Source organism: Hyperolius riggenbachi, chromosome 11, assembly GCF_040937935.1.
Source record: "Hyperolius riggenbachi isolate aHypRig1 chromosome 11, aHypRig1.pri, whole genome shotgun sequence".
Classification (NCBI taxonomy): domain Eukaryota; kingdom Metazoa; phylum Chordata; class Amphibia; order Anura; family Hyperoliidae; genus Hyperolius; species Hyperolius riggenbachi.
This window is the reverse complement of record NC_090656.1, coordinates 51,903,650-51,916,476: the sequence shown is the minus strand read 5'-3', so window position 1 is coordinate 51,916,476 and position 12,827 is coordinate 51,903,650. Positions and strand designations below refer to the sequence as shown.

At 41.9% G+C, this 12,827-nt stretch overlaps 1 protein-coding gene across 3 annotated transcripts in view; it reads left to right on the top strand.

The window, feature by feature from the left end:
- Positions 1-12,827, top strand: part of LOC137539214 (capping protein, Arp2/3 and myosin-I linker protein 2-like) — a 150,571-nt gene that overhangs the window by 77,839 nt on the left and 59,905 nt on the right. For all 3 annotated transcript variants that reach the window (XR_011024966.1, XM_068261753.1, XM_068261752.1), the window contains exon 5: positions 11,554-11,590. Coding sequence is in view for 2 of the 3 variants with exons in the window: in XM_068261753.1 (XP_068117854.1) it covers positions 11,554-11,590 (37 nt within the window). In the remaining variant the exon portion in view is untranslated. The remainder of the gene's footprint in view (positions 1-11,553; positions 11,591-12,827) is intronic.

The window sequence follows — 12,827 nt, the reverse complement described above, 5'->3', positions numbered from 1 at the left end:
GAGAGGGTAAGGTAGGACTGTGGGCATCCTCTTGCTGATAGCTATTACATTGATCGGCTCTGGTACTTCAGCCAACAGTGCTGCGCTGTCAGTGCTGCCTTAATCCCAGTGCGTTAGAGGAACATGGAGGTCATAAGAAAGTCAAAAGATCCTTAAAAAAACACAGGGACTCTGGAAGCCCGATATAGGTGTACGTTTGTTTATGCGGCCAGTGAGCTGGGCACAGGGTGAGCCGAATGACAGCTCACCCTGCTTCCTCTCAAATCCTGGTGGTGTTGAATACTGTTCCTCCTTTGAGTCATTTGCGGTCCGGCGATTGCCCTTACGTGACTCGAGCACAAAAGCATTGCTGCTATAGCGTTGCCTTGTTCTTTGGCCCGAAAAAACCTGCTTCGCAATATAGTGTAGAAAGTTTAAAAGTGGGAGACCATAAAAAAGTCTATATACAAGGATACTCACAAACCATGTTTTCCTAATAGACCAACCACTATTATCACATGTGGAGGAACAGCTGTCCTCATTCGGCCTTTGTTTCTTCAGTGTGTTAGGTGGTCACCCAACAACAAAGTTTCGTAACACAGCGGTAAGGACAATACTGTAGTTAGGAGACACCCAAAAATATATAAAACAATTAAAACTGTTTAAAAAGGAGGTCGTTGTTGGCTCACCTCCATGGAGAACACATAAAACAGTACCATATAATGGAAAACCACTTCTTAGCTACTTTCTTTTCTTTACAATGTGTTGGAAAGCGGCAGAACTACAAACCATGGAACCCCATTGCAAAACTTAATGAGACTAAACAAACTCAGTCATTTACTCCCTTCTTCTATTCTTTCTTGGATCAGTGGACACGGTGAAATCAGCTCATACATACTTTGCAGCTGCTCAGGGGCCAAAATTTTCTTCTCAGAAGGGGCCCAGGACCGCTGCTAAGCCCCACCCCAAATCATTGTGACGTTTCGCTCCCAAATCCCTGCTAAGCTCTGCGCCACAGACACATGCCAGCCTGTGTGCAGTTAGCTGTGGAATTTATTTTTTCGATGCTCTGTATTTATGCAATTCATTTTTCTCCTAAGCTTTCTCCTAGGTGATAGTTCCGCACCTTATCAATAAAACACCTTTAAAGCCTTTTCTTCACCTACTTTTTGGTACATTTTCAACTGCAGAGTACTGAAAAGTTACTTTAAACAGAAGATGAAACATTATCTCCTAGGAGAAAAAAAGAAAAAGTGAATTGAATAATGGCTAAAAGAGAATAATGCATTAAACATCGAGAAAGAGTGAAGGTAGGATATATTGGCAACTGCTCATTCCTCTCTATACATCTCTGGTAATAGATTCTGGATGATCATGTAGAGCAGGGGTAGGGAACCTTGGTTCTCCAGCTGTTAAGGAACTACAAGTCCCACAATGCATTGCAGGATTCTGACAGCCACAGTCATGATTAATAAAGGCAAATGCATGCTGGGATTTGTAGTTTTATCACAGCTGGAGAGCCAAGGTTCCCTACCCCTGATGTAGAGGATATCCAATTTCCTTTATCCTTCTTTAAAAAGGAGCAGTCAGCCGTACTATCTCTGAAAAAAACAAACAAATATATAAGTAGATAAATACTTGCTCTATTTACATAACATATGTATTGTACTGTCCACGTTATGATTCCTGTGAATTTTATGAAGGAAAAGCAGAGAATCCTATTCTAGACAGTTTCCATATTTACTGTGACTATTTTGAAGCCAGTCGTGAAGTAATATCCGCCCTTAGTCTCCTCTGCCTTATTTGCCTGCCCTTCACTATAGAATGTGCATTGTTTCAGCTTGAGAAATATTGGCCAATCAGAGAGGAACAGAGGTGTGGGAGGGGGAAACAGGAGGGAAAGAGGCTTCAGCCAATCAGGCTGCATTAGTTAAGTCTGAGAGGAAGTAGGAAAGCAAAAAAACACAACCCAGCATGCCCTGCAACTTCTCTTTTGTGTGCCAAATTTTCTGTGTACCAAATAAGAGTCATGTAAACTGGGTAATGATAATTTATCAACAAGAAAAGAAATAGTGATTTTAACTTTTGGATTGCCTTATTAGCATCCTTATTACTTGTTTACCAGATAAAAATAAAGAATTGATTTTTGATTTTATGCCCGACAGTTACTTTTTAAATCATACAATAAAAAGATAAAGGTTCAAACAGAACAATATTACCAATGCAATACTAACAAGGTCATCATACACATATGTATGAATTATCGCAAATTCTTTCTGTTTTAAGAAAGCAAACTTTTGTTTTTCTTAACATCTTAGTAAGGGGGCTTTTAGGACCATTGTAGTCCCTTACACACTCCAATGAGTTTTGGGTCACCATGAGCTTGCTAGTTAGTCTGTACCTCTCGGTGTCACAAGCCCTACCGCATAGAGCCAAATTAATCCATGCCATGCACTGATGAGGATCAAACAATCGGAAACAGTCTGTATGCATGTTGGATTATTATGGCTCTGTACAAATTAACAAACTGACACATCATTGCATTCCAGCGGTTCTGGAGGTGTGTTTAGCTTGTAAGGGTACAATGCTTAATTTGCATATATTCAGCAGTGATGCCCTGGGAGACATCTCGAGCTCACTCCAACCTGAATTATCGCAAATTCTTTCTGTTTTAAGAAAGCAAACTTTTGTTTTTCTTAACATTTTAGTAAGGGGGCTTTTAGGACCATTGTAGTCCCTTACACACTCCAATGAGTTCTGGGTCACCATGAGCTTGCTGGTTAGTCTGTATCATACACATATGCAAGATGTTAGTTGAGAACATGAAGAAAAAATGTCGATATATGTCAATTATTAATCCGCAAAGAACAAATAATGAATGGCTAATCTGGCTGAGTGGGTGTGAGCTATAAGGGGAGTTTAATCAAGCTTTACAGATTTTAAAAATAACTTCTTTATTATTGAATAATACAAAGATCACAACTCAGCTTCGTAACACCCACTGAAAATAAAAGGCTTCATAGAAAAAGCTCAAATCTAGTATGCAAATTGAATAATGCTTCCTTTTGTTCCCGAAGGGAACCCGGGGACCCATACCCAGGTCTCTTATACTAAGACATATTATGGTCTGGAGGTCTGGAAATCCTAGGATCTTCCAGAAAGAGGACAGGAGAGCCCAGGAACTCCTCATGGTGTAGTATGTTATGCAAATGGTATAAATAAGACCAATAAAAGTGATACTCACCAGGGTGGGTTCGTAATCAAGGAGTCGGAGCAATTTTTTGGGTACCTGGAGTCGGTGTTGGAGTCGGTGGTTTCATAAACTGAGAAGTCGGATGATTTTTGTTCTGACTCCACAGCCCTGGTACTCACAAACCTGGCTTACAGAACATAAGCTTTGAGTATGATGTATTTTGTCACAATTCGCAGATAAATATACGTCTTGACACGTTAGGTCACTCTCAAGGGAAAGTATAGGTCACCAAAGGGGGAGACTGTTTAATATACGGTAACTTGGGATGGAGGCGCCCATCTGGAGGGATTTTTTTTTATATAGTGATTTTTGCTGGTGGTTTACAAGGCATTATATTAACAAGGTGTGGAAATATCACCCCGGAGAAAACTCAAGAGGAAAAATGAAATGCATATGTGCCCTGGAGGGGGTGATTGTTAGCCATTTAGAGGGGGTTAGTATTAGCCATTAGGAGGCGGTTATTGTTATGCATTAGGAGAGGATTAGTGCTAGGCATTAGGAGGGGGTCAGTGTTAGGCATTAGAAAGGGGTTGGCTGGATACTGGGGCATAACAATAGACCCTGCAAGCAATGCAGCCCGGGGGGAGGGGGGGGTGGTGGCATACTGCAATCCTAAGAGGACCCAGAGGCATGTCATGTGCACAGTACTGCAACCCCTTTGAGCGCATTATCGAGGGCAGATGCTACAACCTCACATAAATAAAGCCATCTAGCGACAAGCATATTGCCGCTAGGCTGGTGATGTTTTATGGGGGGGCAGCTCGGCATAGGGGGGGCTGGCAGCGGTGATACAGTGACCCAGAGGCATGTCTTTGTGTACATGACATGCCTCTGGATCCTATTAGGATTGCAGTGCCGCCTCGGTTCTCTTTAAATGTGTCAAGCATTAGGCGGAGGTAATTGTTAGGTATTTGGAAGGAGATAGTGTTTTGGAGGAGGAAGGATTAATGTTATAATTCAGTACTGGATAAGTTGATTGTAAAATGTCAATAATATATTATCGGTATTTTAATTATTAACCAGCACCCAAATCAATAGTGGCATCACAACCTGTACTCATATCATAAGTAGTCCAGTCAGGCCCGGATTTAACTCACAGAAGGCTATAGGCACAGATATCCTGGCACCTCCAAACCCCCACCAAACTGCAGCGCAACTGTGTTGGCTGTCCCAGCTGTCGCCTTCCCTTGCCCCTCATAGGTACTTACATGTGCCTGTTAGCATTAGCCTGAAGGAAGTACCCACAATATTAGGTAGCTAGAGGTGCCTCCAAGTATTAGGTAGCTAGAAGCAAACACGCTGAAACCAGCGCAGGAGATTTGGGCGCAGCCGGCGCCACGATAGGCTGAATAGGCATTACGGCTATAGCAGGCACAGGGAGTAACTTCAGCACTGCCAGAAGACGGAGCTGAATTTACTTTTAAAACACTATAATTCGGCTGCCAGCGATTGCTGGAAGCCAAATTATTTCATTCCCCACCATCCATGGTGGCCTCGAGGGGGAATAGTATTTATTACGGCCGGGACTTGTGCGGCAGCAGGATCAGCCATATACCGCCTGAATCCTGCGCCCGAATAACCAGCGCCGTTATCTCTCGTATGCGCTAGAAGAACCTCAGTATTAAGTAGCCAGAGATGCCTCTGACTGAAGGAAAATCTTGTCAGTGGAATGCCGAGAGCAGGGTGCATAACCTCTCATTTACACTCTCATCAGGACTAAGGGAAGGAGGTGTGTGGTGAGAGGAGTGAGGCGCCTTTCTACCATCAGGCGCCTGTAGGCACGTGCCTACAGTGCCTTATGGTAAATCCGGACAGTAAACCTGCACTGGTGGGTAACAATCTTCAACCTCGTATCGGGTATATGAAAGCCCAGGTGACGTCGATGACGTTAGATGTCATGTCTGATCGTCGCCATTGCGTGGGATCCCGGAGCGGTAAATATAGCCGGCGACGATCGGGGGTGGGACACAGCACTGGGGCAATCAGGGAACACATGTAGCTAGCCTAGTGCTAGCTACATGATTTAAATTTTTTTTTTTTAAAAATAGCCCTCCCGCGGACGAAAGTCCGCATCAATTGAACGCCAGGGAGGACACCTTTCGCCACCGTCCGTCAGTACACAAAATCAATGAATGGGTAAACAATTCCCATTCACCGATCTAAGTGGCTGTGATCAGTGACCACCAGCATCACTGAGATGCCATGGTCATTAAAGAGACACTGAAGCGAAAAAAAAAAAATATGATATAGTGAATTGGTTGTGTACTTTGAATAATTACTAGAAGATTAGCAGCAAAGAAAATATTCTCATACTTTTATTTTCAGGTATATAGTGTTTTTTCTAACATTGCATCATTCTATAATATGTGCACATTACACAACACTCAGCATTCAAAACGAGTCTTTCAGAGCAGTCTGTGAAGTAATGGCCTCTCCTCTAGCAGAGGAAAAGTAAATAGTCCAGGAACAGTTGAGATAATAAAAGTCAGATAACAGCCCTCTCCACGACTTAAGGTGCCCATACACTCGTCAGATTGGCAGCAGATAGATAAGAAATGCATCTGATGATCTATCTGATGCGTTTTTAGAACATTTTTTACCAGGATAGAATTCCAATAGATTTCAGTTTGAAATCTATTGAAATTCGATCTGATGGCATTTTTTTGCCATCAGATTTCCATTAAGGCCAATGCAAACTGATAAGCAATCTCATCAGATCGACCTAAATTTTCCACCCTGCAAGTTCGATGGAAATCCATCGAAATCGATCGAAATCGGCCGTCGATCGGTCGATTGGCCAACCGATTTGCAATCGATTGATCGATCGATCCGATCGGTCGGCCAGAAAATCGGCTGAGTGTATGGGCTGCTTTAGTTGGAGAGCTTAATGGCTTGTTTGCATAGAGATAACAACTGGAGTTTCTCAACTCCTCCTGTACTGGAAACAATTACACTGATGTATCTGATCTTAATGTTTTATTTCTTAGCTGTGCTACACATACAAATCATAATATCATCATTTTTTTTTCGCTTCAGTGTCTCTTTAAGAAAATGAAAGTAACACATACACATATTACTTCCTGTTAGCATACTAACAGTATGCACAGGAAGATAACGTGGGGGACATCTAGTGGCCAAATAGTAAAATACACCTACATACACTTCTTCATTAAAAATACATACATCTACTATTAAAATAAACTCCTTACCTTCCCCACAGTGATGAAAATAAAACATTTTTCCTGTATAAAAAAAGATATTTAAAAATAAATAAATAGCTTCACTAGGGACTTACCGTATTTTGCGGAATATAAGACGCTCCGGCATATAAGACGCACCTAGATTTAGAAGGCAAAAATCAGGAAAAAAAAAAAAAACTAAACCTAGGTGCGTCTATGTTGCAGGGGTGTCTTATGGACCTTTAAACCCCCCAAAACTGTCTCTATCTAAGCTGAACTGCTCATCTACACTAAATCCTGCTACACTACACTTCACTTACCCCTGCTGCCCCCACCAACTACACTACACTACACTACACGAACTAACCCCTGCAGCCAACCCAAACTACACTACACTTCACTAAGTAACCCCTGTAGAAACCCAAACTACACTACACTACTACACTACACTAACTAACCCCTGCAGCCAACCCAAACTACACTACACTACACTAACTAAATCCTGCACCCAACACAAACTACACTACACTTTGCCCCTGCAGCATCTCACCTGATCCTGCTGCCGCGATCCTGTCCTCCTCCGCCTGACTGCCGACTTCCAAGGGTCATCTGAGGGTCCCAACTGTGGTCATCTGAGGGTCCCAGCCATCCCATCCAGAATCCCGGCTCTTCAGTGTCCCAGTCGCCAGATCGTCTTAACTGCAGACAGCAGCCATGCGGTAATCACGCGCTGCTGCCTCGCCGACATCCTCCATGGTAACGGCGTCCTCTTCCTAGTTACGGTGCCCCCTTCTGTGTGACGAGCAGCGCATGTGCGCCTGACGTCATGCGTGACCCCGGCGCACGTGCGCCTGAAGTCATACTTCAAAAGTAATACTACAACTAAAAGTAACATAAAAAAAAATCAACACACATTTACATTATAAACCTATTGTTTACATCCCACTCTCCCAAAACTACCCAAATAAAATGTTTAATATAAAAAAAAAAAAAAACATTACAATAAAAAAACAAACAAACATGTAAATATTTACCTAAGGGTCTAAACTTTTTAAATATCAATGTAAAGATGAAATATTTCTATATTTTTTTATTTTAAACTTGTAAATAGTGATAGATGCAAAACGGAAAAAATGCACCTTTATTTCCAAATAAAATATTGTCGCCATACATTGTGATAGGGACATAATTTTAACGGTTAAATAGCCGTGACAAATGGGCAAATACAATACGTGGGTTTTAATTATGGAGGCATGTATTTTTTTAAAACTATAATGGCTGAAAACTGAGAAATAATGAATTTTTTCCGTTTTTTTTCTTATTCTTCCTGTTAAAATGCATTTACAGTAAAGTGGCTCTTAGTAAAATGTACCCCCCCCCAAAGAAAGTCTAATTGGTGGCGGAAAAAACAAGATATAGATCAGTTCATTGTGATAAGTAGTGATAAAGTTAGAGGCTAATGAATGGGAGATGAACATTGCTTAAGTGAAAACGACGGAACGAGAATGGGTTAAAGAACTGTAGTAAAAAATAACATAATGAATAAAATTGCTTATTTTTTGCAATATCTATTTATAGATTTAGTTAGTGTTTGACCATTGTAAAATCTTTCCTCTCCCTGATTTACTTTCTGAAATGTATCTCTGGTGGAGACTTCCTTTGTTCTGATAGGTGATCTGTACGGAATGTTCGTTACCGGGATTTCTATGCACAGAGGGAGATATTGCTTGCTTGGCAATGGAAAAAGACGTTATTTCCCACAATGCAGCCAGTTTACAGACAGCAAACTGTCAGGATCTTAGTCATGACATCACTCTGTGGGAGGGGTTTCACCACAATATCAGCCACACTGACCCCCTGATGATCTATTCAAGAAAAGGTAAAGCTTTGTGGTGGGAAAGGGGTACTGGCTACTGATTGTGAAGAAGTTCAATCCTGGGTTAAAGTTCCTCTTTAAATTATCCACTGAATTGCCTCTCCTTTTCGCCAAGAGGGAATTATGATCAATAAAAACAGCAAAAGCATCATTGTTTGACTATATCTGGATGTTTCGCACATCTTTTTTGTTTTGTCAATATTTTAAATCTAAATAAAAATGTTTCTGCGTTTTTTATTTTATTTTTTATTTGGATTATTAACCAGTGTAACCTGGTGTATCCTGCAGTGCCCCATGCTGTGTGACATAGTGGACTTGTAACACAGCCATTGCTGGCATTTGCTAGCCTTTTAATCATAAGAAGTGAGACTGGTCTTGCTTGCACCTAAGGGTGCTTATACTTGTTTTATTAACCTGTGAGCGCTGATCTTAATTTTTACAATATTTTAAATCTTTTAGAACAAAAACTTGTAAAATGATCACTATTTCACCAGTGAGCTGCCCTTGTCTGTGATCACTTGATTCAGAAAACACTTTGCCCTCTGCTGGCAAAAACAGATAACTACACACTGTAATGTGCTCCTACCATCATGCATTTGAATTCTACTTAGGCCTCTTTCACACCAAGACGTTGCGTTTTAGGGGACGTTAAGGTCGCATAACGTGCCCCTAACGCAACGCATGGTGGTGTTGAAGTTGAACGTCAGATTGAGCTGCGTTATGAGGCTCTTGGTGCTATCCTGGGAAGTCCGGATCTTTGAACCGAATCTTTGAATCATTTTACTAGGGAAGCAGGAAGCAGGGGGTGCAGCAGAGTGAGAGGTGCAGGAGAATGTGGGCACATTGAGGGTGCTAGTGGGGAAGAGAGAGATGCAGCAAGAAAAGATTGTGCTTGTGCACAGAAGCTGCAGTTCCTGTTTCTTCCAGACATCCACTGTGAACCAATTCCTTCATTGTGATGATCCGGATGATTCGACTCACAAAAAAGATCCGGATCCGAATTGTTCATGATCTGGACAACACTGCAGTGCAGTGAATATTAATTAGCCATGTGGCTAGGAACAATAGCGGACTCTCCCCTTACTGAGCATGTGCAAACAGTCTAACGCAGCTAAAGCCACCTATAACGCACAGCATGCTGCACTTTCATTTAACGTACACTGTAATGCAACGTGGGCATTGTGAACAGCCCATTGATTTTTCATTACTGTGAGTTAGGCTGCGTTACAGGCTGCTCTAACGTGCGCCTGTAACGTCCCACTGTGAAAGCAGCCTAAAATGAAATAAAACTCTGACATAACATTCATTAAGAATATGTTTTCCTACTTTTTATTACCCATAGTTATCATATTTGCTTTTGTGCACAAGTGATATTATCTGTCTACAAATGACAAGTTCCCAAAGTTCAGTTTATCTGCTCTGAAAGCTGCCATTGTATTTTATTAATACATTTTAATATATATTTACAACAGCTATCTAGTGATAATTTGTCATATGTCACTGCTTGTCAGCTCCCGAGCAATTCCTTCTGCACATGTCTGGCTGTGTAATGCTGGGACGATGCGTTTCTGCCGCTCCATTCTCCGCTCGATCGCTCTTGCTGCTCCATTCCCCACTAGATTCTCTTATCTTCCGCTCGTTTTTCTTATCTGTTTCCATTCACTCCTATCAGAAATCTAGCTGCAAAATGATCGAACGTGAGATCGGACATGATGGAAATTATCTATCGGATCATCTATCTGCTGCAAAAATGCATTGTGTATTCACAGCATAACTAATTGTAACTGAGGAATGTAAACACATAATAATGTTATCTCTACTTTGGATCTGATCCTAAGCTGAATGGGCTTTCCATGGCTGGACAAACTGCTGTGTTTAACTGTTTGAATGCTGTTCTACTACAATTCTTTTTCTGGTAGTAAGTTTAAGGTTGTAAGTAATCTTTTAGAGCAGAAGAAATGCTGAGTTTCAGACCACTTTAATGCACTGGAAAAGTGATTGCATACAAATGTTGTTTATTTTGTGTGCGAGTTTTGAACCTCTTTCTGTTGCCTACCCTTAAAGGATTCCAGAGGCAAAAAATACAGGCAAAAGGGGGGAGCTGGAATGTATAGTGAGCCATCCTGAGGCCCACCGCTCCCTCTGTTCTCCTTTTTGCCCCTCCGATGCTGCTAATTGCCCTCCAGCACCCTTTTCCAGGTTGCTGAAATCAGGCATCACTGCGCCTGCACTGGCTCGGCTGTGCGCAACCCCAATTACGTCCCGCACAGTCTAGGAGGTGCTTTAGGTCAACAGTAGGCAATAGGCTTTCAGAGGTGCTCATACAAACTAGATTCTGTATCCTAGAAGCCACCCTACCTGAAGAAGTGGGTGATAAACTCTGAAACTCATTGTAATTGGTGCTTAACCTCCCTAGCGGTATGGACAGAAATGTCAGTTCAAAAAAAACATGCTGTGAACAGTGTAAACATGCATACACATCAATACTCTCCTGCACTGTATACTAGACCCTTGCTTGACACATTTTGGCAAGTTACAGAAAAAAAAAAGTTTTAAAAATAAATGTTATCACTGTTTGCACAGAAATCCTGGGGAAATTCAACGCTGGGGAGGTTAATAAAAAATGTCCCTTTTAGTAGCATCTATCGTATTCTTGGGAGGGTGTGGCATATTGTCCCTCCTCTCACCTCCTATGTTACTGCTATCAAGCTTGGTAAGATCTCCTCGCTTCCTCTCTGGATAGGAAATAGAAGGGGACATAGAACAGTAATAAAAGGCCAAAAAAAGGTCCTAATCCTTACCACACTATAAAAAAAATATTTTCCCCATTTAATTGAACTTTACGTTACAGAAAGTCTTATTGATCACTGATATACAGTACATATGTAGCAAGCAATTTTAAATGAAAGCCAAGCTTCACTTTAAGTTATGAAGGACCGGAGCCACATAGATTCCTTGTAGCAGCATAAAGGAAGGAACCCAAAATCCATTTGCTGAAAAATCAGTGCTCTGTTGATCAACTAGTAGCTCCTAGCAGTACTTGAAAGCAGGGCTTCCACAAATCACGCCTACAGATGAAGTTCTAATTAATACCCGCACACTGTTTGATCCAGAGAACTCGGCCGCAGGCGGTTTTTTGTTAACCCTCTAGGCTGCATCTGAAAATTAGGAACAGCTGAGAACTTTTTACTGCATCACAAATAGATTTTTTGTTTGATACTCTATAAATGTGACTTATATGGTTATTGTTTTGTGTATTGTTACAGGGAAAAGATGGTGAAATAAAAAAGGCTGGTTCGGAAGGTAAGTTGTCTCTGTTTATCTTATGCATACTAGATTGGATGATGCAAAATTTGGGACTAGATTGCAGATGCAGATCGTTACAAACAATTATAGTTCTGGTCTATTTTACTATAATCCTACATATTGTGACGCAGCGACACGGGCATGTGTGTAATTGAAGCATTAGTAATTGGGATGCATAGCCGACAGTTGTCAGCTAACAGAAACCTCATTTTTGGCATCTTAGTAGCATTTGCCAGCGCAAGTAACACCGGGTGGAAGTCTTTTGGTGTAACACTTCAGGAGTGACGTTAGGTCAGTAAATCCACTACCGGTCAGCAACTCCAGTGTAAGGAAACACTTGGTATGGGCAGTTCGTAGACATCTGTCTCATGAAGGCACATCTGAGCATGGCCATAGCTGCTCTCATTTGCGACACGACATGGTTTCCTACTGGGTCACATGATAAGAGACGCCAACTGGAGAGCAAGGAAGTACCAACATTTTTTACAAATTCACCTATTTATCCTAGATTGGATCGAGGCCCAATTTAGGAAGGGATGCAAAGAGGGGGGCCTGATGTCTTTCCTCCATCCGTCTCCTAGGCCCCTCCTTGCTTCCCTATTGGCAGAGACCAGCACAGCAGACATGCTTTGCAGCCATACCATCTCCAGCACTGTGTGTCCCAAGTCATGATCATCCTCCACTACAACCCACTATCTACCGTCTACTACACATGATGTGTAGTAACAGCAGAAGGTAGAGAACAGGAAGCTGAAGTTTAGGATGGTAGGGACTCAGGAGACATGACACTGGGGATGGCAAGAATCTAGGATGCCTTGCTGCTTTAGCCTCTGCTTAGTACTGGGAAAGCAAAGGAGGGGGGCCCTAGGAAAAGGGAGGGACCTTCTCCAAACCAGGGGAGTGAGCAAGAGTTGGGGACGTGGATGGCAAGGGGGGGGGGGGGAGGGCACTGGCACACACATCTTATGGGGAGGTAGGGAATAAAGGCTACCCAACATTGTTATATGGGGTGGGGGAACAATGCAAAGGTTATCTATTACCATTATAAGTGGAATTTACCTGCAGTATGAGATGGTACGATAACATGCTGGATCGCTAGCTACTGTATCTAATGCGGCGTAAGCCTTCAATCCCAGTTACTACAGCCTAGACACTTTTCAAGGTTCTGGACGATAAAGAAAAGAAAAACAGCACAGGTTTCCCCACAAGATCTTTACTAGCCCTACATCTGAGA